The following is a 23,128-nucleotide window of genomic DNA, read 5'->3' as shown; positions in this document are numbered from 1 at the left end:
TGGATGTCTATTAGGATGCTAATCCTAGAGTGAGCTTGGCTACAGCCCAAAATGAAGAGGTATTTTCTTTTTAAATTATATCAACATTTAATGTTTAAGTTATTATGACCATGGAAATTTTATTTACAGCTCAGCCATTATGTTTAGTACGAATACTTTATTTTTCTCTGCATGATAATTTGTTTTTCTTGGTGTTAATAATGATCTCGTTCTTTTGTTTGTTGTTTTGCTTTCTTTTGTTTTCTTTGTAGTTATCACTAATCCAACAAACTCTTCTCCCATCTTGTAAATCTGCTCAAACACATTAGTTATTCCATCTAACAAGTTCTTTGAAAACTCTCCTGGAGACTTCTGACCTGCTCCAGCTGAACTGGTGGGTTACGACTCTCCCAGACTGATGTATAGCTATCATCACAGGATTCTTTTCATCGTTGTCCTGAAAATGCCCTTCATCTGTCACCTGTCGTAGCCTTTGTTACCTGGTTTCTTTGTCTTCTCTGCCTTGGGTTATGCCCAGAGTTCTAGTGGAGCACCTCCTCAACTAGCTTCCTGAGAAAGGATGCAAAATGTTCAAGTCTTTGAATGTCTGAAAATAATTATTTTACCTTCAGTCTTTATTGACAGTTTGCATAGAACACTAGGTTGGAAATAATTTTACATCAGAATTTTCAAGCCACTGTCCCCACCACCACCCCTCTTGCAGTGTTGCTGTTGAAAAGTCTAACACCACCATAATTCTGAATCATCTGTGTAGTAAGCCTGTTTCCTTTTTGTAGAATTTTTCTTTGAAACCAGTGTTCTGAAATTTTGCACTTGAAACATTATTGTCAGTCAATTTTCATTAAATATTATGGGCATTTAGTGGGCCCCTTTAATCTTGAAATTCACATCCTTTGCATCTTGAAAAAGTACAGTTTAATGATTATTACTTTAATGATTCCTTTCTCTTTATTTTCTCCAATTATTCAGATCTAATATCCTGTGCTGGACTTCTAATTTTTTACATTTTCTTTCTCAGATTTCAAATTTGTATTTTATGTTCTATTTTCTGGTGAACTTCTTCAACTTTATTTTCCATCATTATTTATTTTGTTGTTTTAATTTCTGTCATCATATTTTTAATTTCCGAAGCTACTTTTGCTCACTAGTTCTTGGTAGAAGTGACATCATTCTTGTTTTATAGATGTACTATTCTTTTACCTCTTTGAGAATATAAATTGTAATTTTTTTGGAAGTTTTCTTTCCTGTACTACTCTATCTGACCAATGCAAGAAATTTAGCTTCATCTAAGTTACTTATTTGTCAACTGGAGTCTGCAATGTACAGGTACCTGGATTCTTTAGATCTGTTCTCTTAGACTGATCAGATTCTCCACAAAAAAATGCTTACAATTTTTTGCCTTGAAGCATGGAACCGACACCTGTTTTTTTAAGCACCACAGGTTGATCCTATCTCTCATGCTCTCCCCTATACCCTCCCACCTGCGCAGCCCCTGCCATACTCTGGAACACCCCACCACAACCACCTTGCTAGCAGAGTGAAGAGCAGTGGGGGCAGGCAGGCCATAAGGCTGTGAGAGAGCAACAGGCAAGGATTGCTAGCAAACATACATGTCCTCCAGGTAGGTGTGGGGGTAGGGTAAAGCCTTTCAGAGCCACAGGGACAGCGAGGAGAGGCTGTGAGTCCTGAGAGTCACCCTGGGCTCTCAGCCTTGGGTCCAAGAAAATGCACATCTTTTTCTACTTGAGTTATTTTTTTAAAAATTTGATTCTGATTCTGAGAGATGAGAAGACTATATGTGTGTGTGTGTGCACACACACACACATGTATACACACAAATATATACACATATATGTAGTTTTGTTTTGTGTTTTAAAGATTTGCAGGTTACTGCTATGGAGCCAAATCTGAAGACTTCTTAGATGACTACTGCAGTTTTTTGTATACTCTTAGATATTCTAAGAACTGAGACAGTCCAATAGATTTTGGCTGATCCTCATGCAGCCAAGATTTCAATAGCTATGGGGAAAGGAATAGCCATGTATCAACATATTTTGCTGCCTTTTGGTGACTCAAAACAGCATAAAAAGAGGTGAATCACATCATGCTCTTTCAGAAGCAAAAAAAAATGTTGTAGCACATCAATCTGTGACCACTTTAAATAACTTGTGAGTGAGAACAAGAAACAATTCCTGCTCTAGATAACTAATATCTAGACTCGCTGTGAATTGCACATCTTGTTCACCATTAGGAGGCACTAACTCTTGCAATAGTAAATCTTATTTACTGCCACAGTACAATCTGGAATTGGAATAGGCAGCAAACACTAAGTATCTGAAGTATAATGAACAAACACAGGGTAAAAGAATAGCATATGAAACTTGAATAAGAGTTGTTGAAATACAATTTCAAAGAATGCAGCCTGGTTACTGAAAAACAGTCACCCTGAAATCAATCTTCCCATGACCAATAGGAGATGAAGAAAAAATAAAAAGTAATGGAAAAAGCAGAACTCACCAATACTTGCCCATAAGGGGGGATGATGAGAAAACCAAGCAAGAATAATAAAATCCAGTGATGTCATGGTTCTTTGAAAGATTCATTCAGCTCTATAGTCTCTATGCTGTCACTGAATTTGAAAGTCAGGAAGTCAAAGTTAGAGTAGCTGTTGATTTTCACTGAGGCTATTAGTCCTCTGGGCTCCTCAGAGCCAAAGGTCTCACTAACTGGGCTCTCTACAGACTCTCAGGGTTAAACTGGAAAACTGAATTGTTGGTTTTGAACCCAATCGACCCTAAGAAGAGGACTGTAATGTTTTAATGCAAAAATAATAATAGAATAAAAAGAATATAATTATATTCATATTATGATATTAATATTTAGAGTTGAATTTAAACATGGGAAGATGAATAAAACAAGTTTCTTCATTAAAATTTTTTCCTAACTACTAAAAAGCTATGTCAATAGATAAAGATTTTGAAGAAATATGAAGTCAAAAAATTTAAAACATCTATCAAAAGAACAAAAATGACAAAAAGAAGCTATATAAAAAAATCAGCAAAGATTATAAGTACCATATCAATTCTATAATTTCTTTTAAAAATAAGATTTTTCAGAATAGGCACAAGTTTCTACATTTTAAAATTGTACAATATAACTGGCCATCATAAAAAAAACCATTATAATGCCATGTATTAATAAGTACTTGAAACTTATTAGGAAAAAGAAAAACCCATTAGAAAAATGGACAACATATAAGAACAAACAACTTATAAAAGCAGATTTATAAATGGTCAAGAAACTTATGAAAAGATGTTAAATGTCACTAGCAGTTTAGAAAACACCAATATAAAAGACATTCTATTTTTACTCATTAGAATGGCAAAAATTAAAATGACTGGCTACATACAGTCAATGTTAGTGAAAATTTAAAAAAAAAAAAACAGTCCTATCATCTACAACCTGCAGGCAAATGTTCTAGCCAAATTCATTAAAACTGAAATTACATCTCTTATTTAATAAAGAAAACCCATTCACTAGATATACAAAAAGATAAAATGCTAATATTTACTTTAAAATCATTCATAACACTAACATTCTGAAAATAACCCAAAAATCTATGATTAAGAAATAGCTGAATATTTTTCATACTATGGACTAACATGCAGTTATTAGAAAGATTGGACTACACAGTCATGTATTGGTTTTAAAGAATATGCATGGTATATTTTAAGTTTAAAATGACATACAATAATATGCATTATTTTTATAAAGCAAAAAATAAACACACAAAATTCCCTATCAGCATATAGACCTACACAGGCAAAGGATAAATTCTAAAGAAAAAACATGCCATATTGAAAGAAGTAGTGTTGATAATGAATGGAAAGAAATTGAGACAAATAATTTTACTTCTCACACATCCATAGTACTCAACCGATTCTCAGGATCATGAAATGTAGTCATGTGAATCACAAAATGTGAAAGCACATCATTAAACATGCAGATATAATTTTGAAATCTTCTGACTCCCTAACGTATGCCAAAAAACAGACTCCTGTTTTAAGCCTGAAATTTTGGGATAATTTCTCAAGATAGCTGTTAGGTCAAATCTTATCAAAACTTCTTTTGACATATAGTAATCCAATTTGTAGCAAATGAAGTGTAAGAGAACAGTAGGAAATAGAACTATTTTTCATCTGTTTGTGCATGCAAATGAAAAGTATTCACTGTAAACTCACCATAACACTGTTCGGGATTATAATATTTTATATTGAAACCAACTGATACTTCAGGATGTAGTTCCCAGACAGAGCTACCTGAGATTCTACTGAAAATAGAGCTATAATAGCATTCGGATTTCACACAAAACTGGCAGTGTTTCTTCATGGGAAAAAATAAATAAATAAGATCTAAACAATAATACTTTGGTGTAAATATTTAATGTTAAAACATGGTTTCCAACCACTAAAAAAAAAAAAATAGCTATAGCTTATTTCAATATTACTTCTCTTTACAGAAAAATTAAAAAAAAAAAAGTTATAGTAGAAACATTAGACTTTGCCTCAAAAAACGCACATGAAGAATGCTGTTGGCTTAAAAAGATCTTTTCCTACCTTCACATTGTCAGGATGTAGCCCCCCAGGGTGCTTGTCCATGTACTGACATAAATCAGTGTGCTAGAAGAAAAAAGGGAAAATGTATTAAATCCCTCTAGCTATCACATGATGAATCAATATTTTTCTACTTCAAAGTCACTATTACCTTCTGAACAAAGCAAATATAAGACAAGTGGGTGGATTTTTTAGTTAATGCAGTTGCATGCTCCTCCAGCTCCCATTTTTAACCACAATTGAATCATTATCTTTACCTCTTGGATATGTTTTATATTAAATATACCTATGTATTAGAGGGAATTCATGTCTATTATTTGTTAAGTGCTTAATTTCCTCCTCATTGAACATATATATCTTTCGATTAAAAAAAAACACCTAAAAATAGATACCTTAACTTAAAAAAGCTAAACTAAAATACGCAATTAACCAATCCAATTACAATTTCAATTATCTTGTATTTTTCAAGTACAAATTCAGGTTATGATTATTTTGTATAAGATGAAAATACTACAAAGATCATTATAGTAAAATTAATTGTTGAACTTATTTAAATTTCTCTTAGGTGTATTCATTAAAAAACCATCTTCAGGTTTCCAGAACTCCTGAATATATGTGACAAAACACTTTATAGATTAATAGAAATGCTTTCAAAATTATAAGACAAAAATAGATATAACAAAAACAATATCCTAGATATTATTCTTTTAAATATCCTAAGCTAAATTTGCCCATGATTGTATATTTTCTTCTTAATGTTTTTTTTCTGTTTATATTATAAACTACATAGAGCTTTGAAAAAACATATAAAGTTGCTATACCAATTTTTCTTGTCTTATTGGAAGATAATGTAAGACCTGTAACATTGAAACATACAATCATTCTGTAAAAGCCACTGAACATGAGTATTCATGTCCCATTATCAGGAATCAATTATTGAGGAATTATGAGTTTTACAACACATACAAGAACCTCACTGTAGCCATGCTGACGACAGTTCAGATTCCTTTACTGAGTTTTTATTTCACGTCAGAAGGTAATTGATGAGGATATAGAGCAGAATTTAGCATTCTTTATTAATCATCATGCATTTCTTGAGCCTTTATATTATGTTCCAGTCACTACACTGGTCTCTAAAGACACAGACTTCAATCAAACAGTTACACATGGGAAAAAATAGACATGGCAGCAATTATAGCACAGTATTTAGTATATTATTTTAGAACAGTACTGGATAATGTTTGAAGGTATAGCAGGAAAAACATATTGTGGTTTAAAGATTTCAGAAAGGTCTCTAGAAGAAGTTACTTTTAAGAAAGCCATGAGTAGAGAGTGAAAGAAGTTGGTCAATCAAAGGCCAAAGGGAAAGAAAAGGGGACAGAGGAAATGCTCTTAGATATGTTCCAAGATAATATTGCCTTTATTTTGGACCACATGCAAGATATTTAACTTTCAAATTAAAGTGAAATTCTTGATTCTCTGGTCAAGGGAAAATGTCAGACACAGAGATAAATGAGTTAATACAGGTGGAAATAGTTTTAAATAGGTATAGCTCATTGAAAATGATCCTAAAATATAATTATAATGGGTTTCATGGAGATCCTCCTGAATGACTATCTAAAAGTTTTATCTCATGCTTTTAACAAACTGAGGAATGGATTCTATACTTCAAACTGCCACTCTGTAACTCTATATTATTAATTGCTTCGTCCTTTTAAATAGGGCTAACACTTCCCTCTGAGAAAAGTTTTGAAAAACAAATAAATAGTACATGAGAAATTACTTTTATTTATGATATGCGAAAATAAAGTATTATTTACGATACTGCCCATTACACAATAAAATCCACAAGAAAAAAAACTATATCTAATTTGTTCATTCCTTCATGCACAATAAATACTGTAAATACAAAGTACATCCAGTTGTATCAATTATTATATATCCATGACATGCTAAAATTTGCATTAAAAATATAAATACTCAGTTTACAAAACAAAGAAAATCAAATGCATACTGTTTCCAAGGTACTAACTAGGGATAATAAACCAAAAATAATAGAAAACTTAAAAAATAAATATATTTTCTATTATATATCTATATTATTTATATTTTATGTTAGTGATACTAGTAAATATCAATAAAAAAATCAGAATATCAACACAAATATCAGAAATAACAGAATTCAAGGAAAATGTATTAAAAATTAGTGCACCTAACAGCATGGCATATCAATATAAAGCAAAAATTGATAAAAATAGAAGAAACTAAAAACCACAAAATCTTAAAGAATTTAGCTTACTTATTTCAAAAATCGACAAATGTAACTGCCTGCCCCCCGAAAAAAATAAGAAAAAGAAAGGTTATAAAGGATATGAATACCATGATTAAATAGCATGTTTACTTTTTGCGCCCAATAAACTGTGGTGCACATGCTTTTTTAAACACAATAGCGTACTCACAAAATTGAAAGTGTATTAGACACAGAGAAAGTTTCAAAAGTTTTCAGAAAGATATTCCATGAACATGAATTGAAATACACATAGTTAAAATGGCCACATTACCCAAAGCAGTATATAGATTGAATACAATTCCCATAGAAATCTCAACAGCATTTTTTAACAAATGGAATAGAATATCATCAGATTTCTATAGAATCACAAAAGACCCTGAATTGCCAAAGCAATCCTGAGACAAAAAGAACAGGGCTGGAGGTATCACAGCCCTTCAAATTATACTAGAAAGCAATAATAATCAAAACAGCATGGTATTGGCAGAAAAACAGACAGACAGACCAATGGAACAGAATTGAAAGCCCAGAAATAAACCTCCATATATGTGGGCAAATAATTTCAACAAAGGAGTCAAAAACATATAAGGGAGAAAAGAGGGCCTCTTCAATTAATGGTGCTAGGAAAATTAGAAAGCCACATGCAAAAGAATGAAATTAGACTGCTATCTGTCACCACACACCAATATTAACTCAAAATGGAATGAAGACCTAAATATAAGACCTGAAACAATAAACTGAAAAAATAGGGACTAAGGTCATGGAACCTGGATTTAGAGAATTTTATGAATCTGACCTCAAAGGTAAGGGAAGTAAAAATAAAAATAAATAAGTCAGATTATATCAAACTAAAAAGACTCAGCACAGCAAAAGAAATCATCAAAGAAACAAAGAGGCAACCAACTAATTTGGAGATGTTTGCAAACACTTCCAATAAGGGGCTAATATCCAAAATATATAAAGAAATCATACAACTCAATGATGACAACAAAAACTATCTAATAAAAAATTGGCAGAGGACCTGAACAGACACTTCTCCCAAGAAGATATACAGATGGCCAAAAGATATATGAAAAGATGCTCAGTTCAATGGCTACTAGGGAAATGCAAATCAAAACCAAAATGAGATACCAACTCACACCTGATAGAATGGCTATCATCAGGACAAGTAATAACAAGTGTTGGAAAGGTTGTGGGGAAAAAGAAATCCTCATACATTTCTGGTGAGAATGTAAATTGGCACAGTTACTGTGGAAAACAGTATGGAGGTTCCTCAAAAAACTAAGAATAGAATTACCATATGAGCAATCTCTCTTCTGCGTATCTACTCAAAATATTTGAAAACATTTATCAATAAAAACATATGTACCCCTATGTTCATAGCAGCATGATTCATGGAGACCAGGACATGGAAACAACCAAAGTACTTTTTGATAGATGATTGGATAAAGAAGACACGGTACATATATACAATGGAATACTAGTCAGCCATTAAGAAAAGTTGAAATACTGACATTTGCGACAACATGGATGGATCACGAGAGTAGCATGCTAAGCAAAATAAGTCAGATGAAAAAAGCTGAGAACTATATGATTTCACTCATATGTGGGATATAAAACTGAAAGTAACAAATGAACAAACAGAGATTCATGGACATGAACAACAGTTCAGTGATTTACAAAAAAGAAAAGGGGACTTAGGAGAGGTAGATAAGGGTAAAGGGGGTCAAATATATGGTGACGAAAGGAAATTTAACTTTGGGTGGTGAACACACAGTGCAACATACATATGACATATTGAATTGTACATGTGAAACATAATTTTATTAACCAATGTCACCTCAATAAATTTAATAAAAAAAAAGAAAGCAGAAGTCATATACATCCTCTCTCCATCATGAAATAAAATTAACATCAAGGGATACTATATTTCATCATCTCTAAGACACAATTTTTTTTATCTCTAACATTGGACTAAGAGCATTAATTTGCTGTTACCCAGGCAGTAGTTGGAATATAGAAGTCATTGTCTGTGTTTGAGCAAACTTGTTATTTTTCTCTAATTGTAGAGTTATTGCTCTGATGACGTGAGTCATCAACAAAGAACTTAAGGACCACTTGAGAAAGAAAGATGAAATATAATTGTTATCTAGAAACCATTTATTGAAAATTCCAGGTTAAGATATTATTGTAACTGCCAGAATTAAAAACTGTAAAAATTCCAAATGATAAGAAAGCATTCAATCATAATTTGAATTCATATTCTTTATTCTTTCTTAGTAATACATAGAGAAATGTTTCTTCCGGTCAATGGGGTTTTAAGTTCAGCAGCAGCAGGAATAAAAAAAAGAAAGCAAGAAAAACAGTCGACGGGAAGGGATGAGAAAAGGAGATGTGAAGAAAATTTATTTTCATGGAAATTTTACACCTTAAATACATTAATTTTAACATATAAATGACTGAAAATAAATAAAACAACTAATAAGTTCAACCTAGAGAATACCATATAACAAAAAGACCCACAGAAAATATTATGGATTAATTTATTTAATAGTAGAAATTAATTAAATAGAAAAAACAGAAAGCGGACTGATAAAACAAAAATTCACTTCTTCGAAAAGCCCAATAAAACAGACCAACCTTTGGCAAGTCTGATTTTTTTAAAGGGGTTTTGCCAAGATGTAATCAACATTAAGAATGAGAAAAATGGCACAAATATGTGGAAATTAAAAAATATGCTATAAATATATAGAATTATAAATTAAACAGAATTATAAACATCTTTAAACCAATAAATTAGATACTAGATAAAACATTCTTTTTTAAAAACATAATGATTAAACTTGATTCTAAAAAAGATAAGAATTGAAGAGTTATATCTTAAATCCAAAGAAAAAGGTTTAGAGGGTTTTCATGAAAATCCTCCCAAAGCTTCAAGTAACAGATATAAATTATTCTAGAACAAAGAAAAAGATAAAATGCTTCCAACTGCTTCTTTAAGGTTATAATGTCAAAGCAGGCAAAACCAAGGGCGAGGTAGAGAAAACTAAACCAACCTCTTTATGATCATAGATGTTTAAATTCTAATACTAGCAGGTATTAGAATTCAATAATCTGTATATTAAAAGACTAATACATCGGCACCAAATAAGGTGAAACCTAGTAATGAAAAAAATAGTTCAACATAAGAAAAACTATTAATGTGATTCTTGAAAATTAACAAATTAAAGAAGTGGAATGGTATTGGGTGCAAAACTTTTGTGGTATTATATATTTGACATATATTTGTTAAATACTGATTTTACACAAATAAAGTTTACATTCTGTTGATTTTACATATTTGTGTAAAGTACTATAGTTTTTCCAGACATAAAGTAGTCAAGCTTTTTGTTTAAAATTAAAACAAGAAAAAAAGAACTATAAAACATGAAATACATCATGAGTTAGGGAAAAAAGAATTCCTGATCCTCAAGGTGCAAGGCATATCCTTCTCAGCATATCCTCAGTGACATGAGTGTCATGAATTGCAGAAAGAAGGCTTCTTCAGAAAGATCATGGGAAATTTAATAAAGACTGTCCAAACCTTTTAAATTTTAAAATTCATGGTTCCTTAGATGCATAGCATGAAAGTGTGTGAGTGTATACGTGTCACACATGTACACACACAGCCGTCATTAACTATGTAGCCTTGGGCATGCTGGATAACCTCTGTATATCGGTATCTTCATCTGTGTAGAGAGGATAATCTTACTACACCTGTTCATATGGATGCTGTGAAAATTAATGAGTAAACGTCCAGAATGGATGTGGTAGATGCTACAGATGATGATGGTGGTGACAACAACAATGACGACGATGATACTGATTTTCTGTAGCATGATTAGAGTAGGAAGGGATATTTGGGAGGACTGCAATAAAAATGGAATGATGAATACAGTCAGAAACCTGGAGCTCCTAGGGGTTGCAGTTCATCTTTATATATAAATTCTTCCCGTCTGCGTGCCCAGGTATTCTCATTCGTACCTCACAGCTTTCTGCACACAACTACTGAGACTCTGTCTAGCAAATACTTTTATGAACCTCAGGTTGCTTTGGGTTAGGGGTAAGAATCTAGAGAATCTCAGATGGAGGGAAAAGACAGGAGGTAGTACAAGGTCCCCTTTTGTTCCCTAGCTAACTTCTGTTCTACCTGCATTAAAAACTTTCTTTTTCCCTCTCTCTTTTTAAATACACAGCACTACACCTGTATTAGATGTGCCAAAGTTACAAATTTCATTACAACTTTCTTTTCAACTTCTCTTCTTAGTTTCAATTCATTGGATTAAGTGCCTCTTATGATTTGCACTGGTCCTTAAATACCAAACTAAAACTTAACAATAACGCTAGAACATACTTTTGTCATTCATTTTTTAAAAGTCATCCTGGATATAAAAGTTACAAACAGAAGGCCCCAAAGGCACATGACCAAAGGATCACTATTCTCTGATGACATGCAGATCATCTCGGATCCACCTGCCTTGATCTCTGGGTATTTCTTGCTCTAATAATAAAAGGAGCAGCTTTAGACTAGATGCCTGGTGACTGCAGATCAAATACAATTGCTCTTCGACCTCCAATCTCTGTCTTGGCTCTTGGCTAACATTTCCTCTTTCCCTCACTACATTATGCCTCACCTCATCTTCCCACACCTCCCTCTTATTCACTCCACCATTCCTGCTGCTCTTCAAGGTTAAGCCTTTAGCAGTTCTTGTGTCTGACAGGATTATACCTGAACATCTAAGAATACCTCATCAATCTTCCATGAAGTAAGTGATTTTAAATGAAAACATCAAGTGTGGCTAGGATTACGGATGAAGCAAAATACAAAGTTAGAGCAGAAAGGGGCTCTAAAGGCTCAATCCCCACACTAGAATACATTTCTCTCAAGATCAGGCTCCTCCTTCCTCACTGTTGCATTTATTTGGTTATATACCTAAGTGCAGGAGTGTTTCTAGGGGAAGGAATTCGTGGAACGTTATCTGAAATCATAACACCCTGAACATAAATTGTTCTCTGTAAAGAAGTTTACCACATTTACTATCTGGTTTCCCCATATTGATTTGATTATTCTGTGGCTGGAACAATTTAGAAGGCAGGAGAGAAATCTTCTTTTGTAAAAAAGCACGACATGGAAAGACACAGAAAATCGAAGGCTTTTTACTCATAAGCAGTCTCACACAGTAGAGTCTCAGTTAATTTCAATCACACGCAGAGCTGAGAACTGCATGACTAATAGCACACAGGCATGAGACTTAAAGGAAAAGACATGAAAGAAAACTACAAGGATAGCTTGTGAATATAACGACAATTCAAACAGGCCTGAGTAGTGAATAACTCTTTAGAAGAGGACAGGGAAAGAGAGGTCAGTCAGCCAACGAAAAGGTGAGAGACAAGATGGACTATGCCCTTCATTTCTTCATATTTTTTTCCACTCTTCATCCCTCATTCTTTTTGAAACTCATTTTGGGTCAAGAGAAAGAAACAGCATCCCTCCACCGAAAGCCACTAGCAAAAAGGTTCTCTGAAGACCACAAATTCAAGATGACTTCTTGGACAGGAGATTTACGCATATGTATTCCAGGGTCGAAACAAGTATAAGTCAATTATTAAGCAGGCTTAGCCATTCAGTGCATGCTTATTTTTCTTTTTAATCAATATATTACCCATCAAGTAAGGTTTTCCAATTGTTGGCCCTTCAACTGATCAAAGCTCCTATTCAAGAGACATCAAGGTCCTCAGAGAAATTACGCTTTTGCATTAGCACTGGCTTCCAGACTGGACTTCTTTCACTGAGCAGCAATCCACATAAAGCCCCTTCCCAAATACACACACTTATTTCTCCTATAACGTGAAGTATGGTGTCCAAAATATCTGTCAGCTAATTTTTATGTTCTTCAGAAGCCCTGCCAAAAAACAACTCTGAAAAGAGCACAGCCCTATTTTTAGTACCTAGGCTAAAATTAAAGTCTTTCTGGGGATAACCAACAGAAATCCTCCTTTGGGAATTTTATTTAACATAGCCTTCACATCCTTAACTTCTGTTTCACTTAGTTTTGCATTTTGACAGCAAGAGAAGTCGGTATATTCAAGCTTGGTATAATTTCTGTAACATTAAAAAAACACTGCTTCACAAGAGTAAGAATATGGAAAGAGTCCAGAACATAAAACTAATTCCGAATTTCTTTGTCCTTAAGAGATAGGCTTATTTTATGTTTAAACACCAAGGTTCAGTTATATTTTTATTTTGAAATTAATAAAAACTTGATATACAAAATGAAAAAAAATAAGTAGAAACGATTTTTTTTAAAAGACGAGATATATTAAGAATTAGTTGACCACACATATAAATTGGAAGCATTAAAATATAGAAGCCTCCTTTCTCTGACTGACTATTGATTGTTTAAGAAGTTACCCACCAGTCTTCATCCCAGTTTGAGTCTAGACACTCTTATCTCCTCCAGGAAAGTAACCCCATTATAAAAAACGAACAAACAAAAAACAAACAAACAAACAAAAAACCTTTAAGCAGTACTCTGACTAGTAAGAGATCACATCAAAAATTTGAAAATTTCTAAAGAACAAGAACAATTATTGCCACTCTTCAGTGGTGCTGTGTATGGTCCCAAAATTAATGGCAATGATGATAACCGTTAGTGTGACCAAGAAATCGGGTGGGGCAGATGCTTACTACATGACCGGCTAACGTCACCTTCATTACCATTGTCTCAGGTCTGGGATACACCACACATATTCTAAATAAAACCACACTAGAAGGGTAGTCACAAACTTTGCTAGAACTAGCATTCTTTTTTTAAATTTATTTCACCTGTAGCTCATTAACATCATGTAATTCACTGGGGAATGGCTGCTGCTAGAGGCAACTGAAGAAAACTATGGAAGCTGAGTTCTCCTTTCTTCTACAGCAATCAATACCATTTTCCTTTAGCTATAATCTCTGTTTTAATCAGTCTACACTGCTGTAAGAATTAATACATCAAATTACTGAGCAGCTAGTTTCAAGCTGCTCTTATATGAAGTCCACAGGTTTAAAATGACTTTGAAATAACGTTTTTTTCCATTAAGCTTTATAGTGCTCATCCATTTCATTCCCAAATTATAATTAATGAAGTTTTAATGTTGTGAGTTCCCACATATGAACATCATTCATTAGTGACGAAAAGATGAAAAGAAACATTAATCAACTTTTCCCTTTAAAACAAAATCAGCCGTTCAAGATACTGTATAGAGGAAGTTTATACCCACTACATATCAAAGGGATCCATTTTTTTAAATGATGTTTAAAAAATAAAACTTTCTAAGTATTCTATCAAATGTTCTTTAGGCTTTATGTTAATGCGTTGAAATCTCTTTAATGACAAAAAAAGACATTCATGAACAAGTATAAAAATGTTTTCTCTTCCCTCTGATGTAGAAATTCTAATTACAACTAGATTATTGTGCTTCGGAGAGTATCATAGGAGATAGTAGTACAATAGAGACACTATGACCTTCCAATCTATTCTATCATCAACCAAAAATATGTTCCCGAATGGAATATTCATAAATATTCCATTGTTCCTGAATAGACTTATTTTATATATTACAAAGCATGTTTCTGGATTAGTTAATTTTTTACCTGTTTTTAAGCCATTTAGGAAATGTTTGAAATTCTAAAAGTAAACCCCACGAATATTCCCCATGGTGGGCAAGGATAGTTAACACACAAAATCGTTGATACTACATAAAAATCCACCCATAGCAATCACGGTGCTGTGTTTTATTTCTAATTAAATTAGTCATTTTTTACAGTATAATATATTCTCCTTCTTAGTTATAATAAACCTACATGTGACTTAGCTATCCCATAATTCTGGCTAATTGGTTTCAGCTGTCATTTCTGAATCCAATGCATGGGCAGCCTAGGGCTGCTGACTGGACAGGAAACATTCCCGACCACATTCCCATCATGTAAAACCAGCGACCTGAAAGATCTTTGCCATTAATACAAAAAACTTACCATTTGGCTTCTGGCAGTGACACTATGGGTAGACAGACTGTATAGTTCTACACAGGCAGTAAGACTGTTGTGAGCCATTCTTCTCTGATAAAAAGAATGCAGACGTTCATGCTGCACTATATTGTTCAAGTGTCTGAAGTATGTCAATATTGTAGGGGCTAATTCTTAAACTGAACACATATCCTTATTCATATGCCTATACCTATATAATTTATTTGCTTTAAAAAATTCTAGGAGGTATACATGACTTTCGATTACTAAATTAAAGAAATTCAAAGTACAGGTTTGGAAAGTTTCAAGAATTTGGGGAAATCTCCAGATGTAGAACATGTAGTTCTACAGAACCACATTCCATTCTTGCATTAGAAGAAAGTGTAAAATGTAATCTCTTGAAAAGGTGAAGGAAAGAGCTACCCAGTATGGTTTACGTGCCCTCTGGCAACCCATTCACAAGCCTAAGCCATATAATAAATTTTAATGGAGTCAAATAGCCACTTTAAAGAGATGTTCATGCTATTTTAAAGCCAGGCTGATTTTTTAAAGGAAAAATAAAAAACCAATGGGTATGAAGAATGGAATGCTCTGATCATCCAATATTTTCAAGAATCTGGGGGCGGGGGGGGGGGAGTGGTTACCAAAGTGAGCCACATTAAGTTTTTTGGAGTCAAAGCATGAAATGGAAGAGGGAAAAAGGGAACTTGAATAGTTTTCAGGAATATTTAACTCCAAAAACAACTTCTGGGGCTGTACTGCTAGAAATATGGAAGATCCTGAAATCGCAGGGTTAAAGCAACATTAACAAAAAAAAGTTAGAAACAGAGAACTAAAGTGGAAGAGAGGAGAGAAAGAGAAGCAATGAAGAGGAGGAGAGAAGATAAATAAATCAAAGGTGCCATCCTGGAATAACTCTTGCTATCTACAAAGCAGAAGCATGCCTTTTACATAATCTTGATCCTAAGGGGTAAGAGGAACATTCAGCCAGGGATGGATCATGTGTGGGTCAGAAAACTTTATGAAATATATGAAAATGAGCTTCAGGTACATGTTTTCATAATTAAAGACAAACAAACAGTAATTCTGAACACATAATCGCAACAAAAAATTAAACAATTATAATTTGTTAATTTGTCAGCCATCATTTTTGGCATACCAACTGAAAATCAAAACATATTTGCAAACTTTTATAATGGGTGAAAAATTGTAAAATGTTTAAAGATTAATAAAAACTACACACTGGGAGATTACTGATGACTCTGAGGGAAATAAGAACGACAAATGAATGTGAATAATGTTCTTCCTCTTCTTACTTAAAATGAATCATAACTGTTCATATCATTTGACCCCAGTAATAATGATTTTAGGAGGTTTATTTACCCCAAGAAAATACAGAGGGATACTTTAGAAACAATATTAAGATTTTACAATGCAAAATACTTTGGAGTTCTTAAACATGCTTATGAATACCTGATTATTTATGGGTAAGAGTTGTGGGCTGTAGACTCTAAAATAGGATTAAAAAAAAAACCCTCCAATTAAAACAATAGTTTGAAAAATAAATTTATATTATCAATGTATAGTTCATTTAATTCTTCCTGGTTTGTAGGACTACATAGAGTACAGAATAACAAAGCTTTCAGAGAAAGTAAGTCCTGGAAAACAGTAAACTATATGAAATGTCTGTTTGTTATTTATGATTAAAGATGCAATTTATACTGCTATATTCTTTTGGCACACCTGAAGCACAAGCACATTTATGCTTTAAAAATATACTGTGATTATTTCACTACAGTAAGTAAATGGGCAAAAGTTACTTATATTTCTCAAACTCCATGGGTACAAGACTCACAACAACATTATTTTCTAAAATGCAAGTTTAGACTGAACACACATCCTTATTCATGTGTCTATACCTATAGAATTTATTTGCTTTACAAAACTTCTGAGTATGATGCTCTGAAGCACAAGCAATCGAGGAACAGTAAAACATGTTAAGAACCCACAAAAATTGTTAACATTTTGTTTCAAGTAGCAATTTTAACATTAAAGAATAAAAAGACTCCAGATCACTGAAAGGAAAAAACTCAAAACCCATAAATTCTTGTTTTCTGAGTATTGCCAAACATTAAAATGGAGTAGAAATTCCAAAGTATCCTTTTTAAGATCCATCGCCAAATGTCAAATCACTGACTTACTTACCTGTAACACAAAACAATGCCATGATAAACTCATCATTCTTTTTTTTTTGGGGGGGGGGGGGGGAGTGGTTCTTTTTGCTATTAGCTTTGCTCTATTCATGACAAAGAAAATGTGCTTAATTCCTTGCTATGTATTAGTATGAAATTATAGATACCTTGGAAAAAGAACTGTTTTATTTTTTTCTCAATCCTTAGACACTTGCACATTTGCCAACTTAATAACTTTCCCAGGAGCTTGACATATTTGGCAGATAAAGTTGATGTTTTGAATAAGAATCCCGAAACTTCAAGAAGCAAAGACCAACATTATTGCTCCTCATGATATGCTTTAAGCTTTTATTCCAAAATCTAGTAATGTATGCAGTGAATCAGAGCTAAAAATATCTTTTCATGCTCTTCACTTAGTATAATTTGCCATAAAAAAGGTTGCTGAAAAAATTTCAAGAGAAGAGTAAAATTTTACCAAGTCTCCCTGGAACGAATTCAGGTGTGCTTTCCTGATGCTGTGGTTGAAAACTACCATTTGAAAGTCTCAGAAAATTTTAAAGTTATTGGTACTCAAATCTGAAACAATTATAAACAAATTTTTCAGAGAATCATACTGAAGAATTTAGGGGAAAATATTGGAATATTTACATATAATTATCATAATCAACATATGAAGCTGGTTGTAATAATTTCTATGAGGGTGTTTTAATGAAAACCTTAAAATGTGACTCTACATTTGTCTCTCTCACACACACGATCTTTCTGATGCTTCTATTCTATGGAAATAACCATATCCCTTTGGCAAAGATTTATAGAGTTCTCACTATAACTGTACTATGAGAGACACCAAATGTGATACCATCCCCTGCCCTCGGGGAGCCTAGCTGCCCATTCATCTTACACAGATGTCATGATGACAGACAAGAATGATCATGTTGCCCTTTTACCCTTTACAAAATACCACTCCGTTTATGGTTTTTTTACTCAAGTGAAATCTGATTACAAAAAACAACAACAACAACAATTTTAAACCTGCTTTTTCTTCCAACAGACTTTTCTTTTCTTCTGTCACTAATCATCTCTCCCCATACCTCTTTCCTCCAGCATTTCTGACTTTCTATAATGTTCCTGGAATTAGAGATCTTTACTCAATATATTTCCCAAAATTCTAAATAGGATACTTTGTCTTTCCTGTTGCTAATTTCTTTATCCAACTGAAAAGCGTAGAGAAATAAAAAGAGAAAAGAGAAAGCAATTCTACCTTCCGAATTTTGCTGATCATGCTGAAAGCTACTAACAGATCCATAGCTTTAAAACAAAGGTCACATATTCAAGAAAAAAGGAAAAACTCAGAAGATGGAAAATTCTTACTTAGCAAATAGCTGCCATGACAAGTTAGTTTTTCAATTTTGAATTATGAAACAGAAATGAGGCATGAGCATCTGTTGAGGATTTATAACTGGACTTGTATCTGCCAGTGAGACAGGAGCAAATGACTCACTTAAAGTTAGATGTTAACATAGAGCAATAAAGTTCATTTTGTTTTTAATTTTTTTATTTTATTACATTCATTGGGGTGACAATGGCTAATAAAATTACATACATTTCAATGTACGATTCTATAATACGTCATCTGTATATTGCATTGTGTTCACCACCCAAAATCAAGTCTCCTTCCACCGCCATATATTATTATCCTTTCTACCTCGCTCCTACTTCCACCACCATACTGTTGTGTCTATGAGTTTTTGTCTGTTCGCCTTGTTTGTTCATTTGTTGCTTCCAGTTTTATACCCCACATATGAGTGAAATCATCTTGATGTTTTCTCAAAAATAGGTCTCTAATCATATACAGCACACAAAAACACAATGAACCTGCAAAATGAGCCATCTATACAATCGTAATAAAGTTTTAAAATCAGGACCCTTCACCACCGTTTATTTCCTTATACATAGTTACATTGTAAAAATGTTCTCATTGGCTTTAAAATGCTATCTAAGTTATGAGGTGCATTTATACAGTGTATCGACATACCACAATCATCATAACAAATTATAAAAATAAACAAAACAACAACTAATTGACCAATTAACAAGCATAAATATTTTCCATCAAGATAGGACACCCTAATAAAGGCACACTTGCACTTTAGGCACTGCTCGTGTGCCTAAAATTTTACTGATGAGACCATAATCTAATACAGTTAATTCAAATATCTTCAGTTCCCCTGGCTTTGGCACATTTGATAAATTTTGACAAGTGATAAATAGCAAAGATTTATATGCTTCACAACTATTAATGTGAAAAAAAATTATCTAATTACACAGTGGTTTACACAATGACAGGCTCAAGCTCTTGCTCATATTTAGAATGGGTGAGATTCAAAGGTAAAGATGGCCAACTGAACACACGAACACCTACATTGTACTCTCTTGAATCCTACTCACCAAACTTTGGAAGCTCCAAAATAGATGCTAGCAAGTTTAGCATCACAAAACACAACAAAACAAATGAATTATTAAACTGGCAGTGGGGAAAGCCTAGAAGCAGCCCTATTTGTTGAACGACCAAAAAGGCTCATGGATTGGTGGCACCAGGACGTGAGACTGAATAGAAGGTCTAGATATAGAGATTTAGAATATGAAAAACTGGTTGAAACTCTTCTCAGTAGCTATTTAATCCTTAGATCCCTTCCCACTATGCTTACACAGATAACTGACTCTCCAAAACCAAGAGAGGGGAAAGCAGAGAGTATCTGGAGTAGGAAACCAACCTGTTACGGACAAGGATACCATTCTAAAACAGGAGGATAATGAAGGGTTCTATCCCCAACACTGTTTCCCAAGACTAGAAGCTAGGCCTCTATCTTCCACATAGAAGTTTAGAAGAATCTTCACAGGGAATCTTGTAGAACTACAGGAAAGATGGATACAAATATCAAGGGTTTCTCAATAACATGGCTTAGACAGTTTCTATGATGAAATTCATGGTGAATCAGCCACTCTTAGAACCCCCAGTCAAGTTGTTACTGCACCACTTTTAAGTATGATCTGACAGCTAAGAATCACCAACTATCAAACCAAAGCCTCTAATATTAAAGACAGACAATAAACAAACTGAAAGAAAGGATTTGATTGAAACAGAGAAAATACTGCTATAAAAGCTTCAAAAAAACTATTATTAACATACCCATGAGGTAAGAAAAGAGATTGCAACCTTGAATCAAGAAAAGGATATGATGAAATGGAATATTCTGAGAAAAAAAAAAATGTTATCTTAGAATTAATAATATTAAAATGTAAAACCTTCAGTAGAATAGGGGAGACACAAAGTTGAGAAAATGTCCCTCACATTGAGCTAAATGAAAATATAATTAGGAAATAGGAGAGAAAACATAAGAAAATTAGAAGAGCAATCTAGGCGGTCTAACTGTTAAATAATGAAAGATGCAAAGAGAAAAGAGAAAATGAAGGGAGGAAATCATAACAAAATATTTTAAGATAATTCCTTGGAACACAAGAACATATTCATATTAAAAGATGTTCAACATATTAGTCTTGAGGAAAATGCAAAATGAATGACAATGAGAAACCACTAAACACCCACTGTAATCAAAAAGACAGACAATAACAAGTATCGGCAAGGGTGTGGAAAAATTGAAACTGTCACACGCTGCTGGCTAAATTGCAAAATGGTACTTCCACTTTAAAAAAAAAAAACTGATTGACAGTCCTTAAAAAACTTAAAGATAGCATTATCAGATGACTTAGCACTTCTACTCCTAGGTATATACTCAAAAGAATTGAAAACAGGTACTCCAACAAATGCCTGTACACAAATATTCAGAGCAGCACTATTCACAACAGCCAAAAAGAAAAAACAACCCAAATGTACATCGACTGATGAATGGAAAAACAAAACATAGTACATCCATACCATGAAATAATATTCAGCCATGAAAAAGAATGAAGTATTGATATGAGCTACAACATGGATGAACTTCAAAAACATTATGCTAAGTGAAAGAAGCCTAGCCTGTCAGAAAAGTCACATATTAATGATTCCATTTACATGAAATATCCAGGCAATAGAGACATAAAGTAGATTACTGGCTACAAGAGTTTGGAAGGGTAGAGAATTTGAAGTGACTGCTAACAGGTATGGGGCTTCTGTTTAGGATGATGAAACTTGCTAAAATTAGATAGTAGTGATGGTTCCGAAACTCTGTGAGTATACTAAAACTCACTGAATTATACACTTTAAAAGATAAATTTTGTAATGTGAATTGTATCTCAATAACACCGCTATGTTAAAAAAAAAAAAAGTATGGAAAGATTTGAGTTTCCAGATTGAAAAGTTGAATCCAATGAAAATAAAACTGCACTTTGGTCTACTTTGCTTCATCATGAAATTTCAGAACACTGGAAATAGAAGGATTTTAACAGAAATGGTAGAAACTAGACAACAGAGCAGTGCAATAGAAATTCTAATGAAATTATTTACAACCAAGAATTCTATAACTAGCCAAAAGGTCAATCAAGCATAAGTACAAAAACATGTTTTCAGAAATGAAATGTCTCAAAAAAAAAAAAAACATACTCTTTCCGAGGAAGCTATTAGAAATTGTGCTCTACCCAAAACGAAACAACATGAGGTGGAGGAAAAAAAGTGCTCTAGATCAAGAGAGAGGGGAAGGGCATGCTAGGAAATCAGTGGAAGGAGATGCACTAGGCAGAGGCTGAGGGGGGCCTTGAATTACTAACATAAATTTTTTAAATGGAAAATAATTATTTTTTTTTTTAGGGAAACTAAAAGTTGAACTGAAGGAAGAAAGTAATCATAGTACACTACATGCCCCAGTTACAAACAAGGCTTGTATTGACATAATAATGTAAATACTGAATTTCTGATTTAATCAAAATTATAATATACCTATATTGAGAGAATGGGAGGCAAGGAGGATGGCAGGATAGGATGGGTTCACTTTGAAAAGTAGAAGAATAAAAAAGAGTCCATTAAATTCCCTTTTTTCACTACAGCAATCAATGGATGACATCAATAAGTGAATAATCAAGAAGTGACAGTAAAAGAAAGTCTTATTAGATAGTCACAGGAAATCCGAAACAATTAGCTAAAAGAATTGAAAGCTGAAAGTCAAAACTGCTGTTTTTCATGACAACCCATAAAAGTAATTGAGTCTATATGAACAACCTGAATAAAATCAATATTCACATCAACAAAAATGAGGTAAAGGGATGTTAAACCTGAAGGCGTTTAACATCCCTTTACTAAAGTCCAAAACACTTATTAAACTAAAACATTATCTAAGGTCACCTAAATATTCTTGAAATGCAAGAAATAATAATAATAAAATGAAATTCTAAATGGTCATTATAATTATATGCATTTATCGAATTACTGGTTCTGAAAATTGGTGAAGTTGCAGATACCCCATTTTGTATAATAAATAATAATGCATCCTTTCTGACTTAGAGATAAATTTGCTAATGACTTTTTCTCCAATTATTTAATGGCCTCGTCAAACATAATGTGAACATCATTGGAATTGCTGATTATTTTCGTCCTGATCTTGGGTACTTTCATCCAACAGCAACCTTAGCTGGAACATTCCTCTGATATTGTTGTCAGCCTCATTACATTTAATGCGTCACTCTCCTGCTTCCGCTCGTCCCCTAAAACATGTACAGTTTTTCCGAGATTGTTTTCTTAACAAACAGGGAAATAATTCCTATTGGGAAAAAATTCCCAACAAATTAATATGTGAAATATGTTCTTTCCTGTCTGAAGGAATTCTCTTTTCATTACTGTTCTCGTGTTCTCTATGATTTCCTTCTTTCAATAGTCTTTTTCCAGTCTATTCTCTGCAAATAATATATATTATCCCAGCTTTCCCATTAATTGTCTATAGTTTAAATGTTGAAATTCTACATCAAAGTAAGAAAAATCATTAAAAACTTTAAAAGCTAT

At 33.1% G+C, this 23,128-nt stretch overlaps 1 protein-coding gene across 3 annotated transcripts in view; it reads right to left on the bottom strand.

Moving 5' to 3' along the window:
- Positions 1–23,128, bottom strand: part of CDK14 (cyclin dependent kinase 14) — a 504,271-nt gene that overhangs the window by 256,154 nt on the left and 224,989 nt on the right. For all 3 annotated transcript variants that reach the window (XM_036230328.1, XM_036230330.1, XM_036230329.1), the window contains one exon: positions 4,617–4,679. In XM_036230328.1, coding sequence (XP_036086221.1) covers positions 4,617–4,679 — 63 coding nt within the window. The remainder of the gene's footprint in view (positions 1–4,616; positions 4,680–23,128) is intronic.

Source organism: Rousettus aegyptiacus, unplaced genomic scaffold, assembly GCF_014176215.1.
Source record: "Rousettus aegyptiacus isolate mRouAeg1 unplaced genomic scaffold, mRouAeg1.p scaffold_m13_p_13, whole genome shotgun sequence".
Classification (NCBI taxonomy): Eukaryota; Metazoa; Chordata; class Mammalia; order Chiroptera; family Pteropodidae; genus Rousettus; species Rousettus aegyptiacus.
Note: the sequence above shows the minus strand (reverse complement) of the source record. Positions and strands in the feature narration are given on the sequence as shown.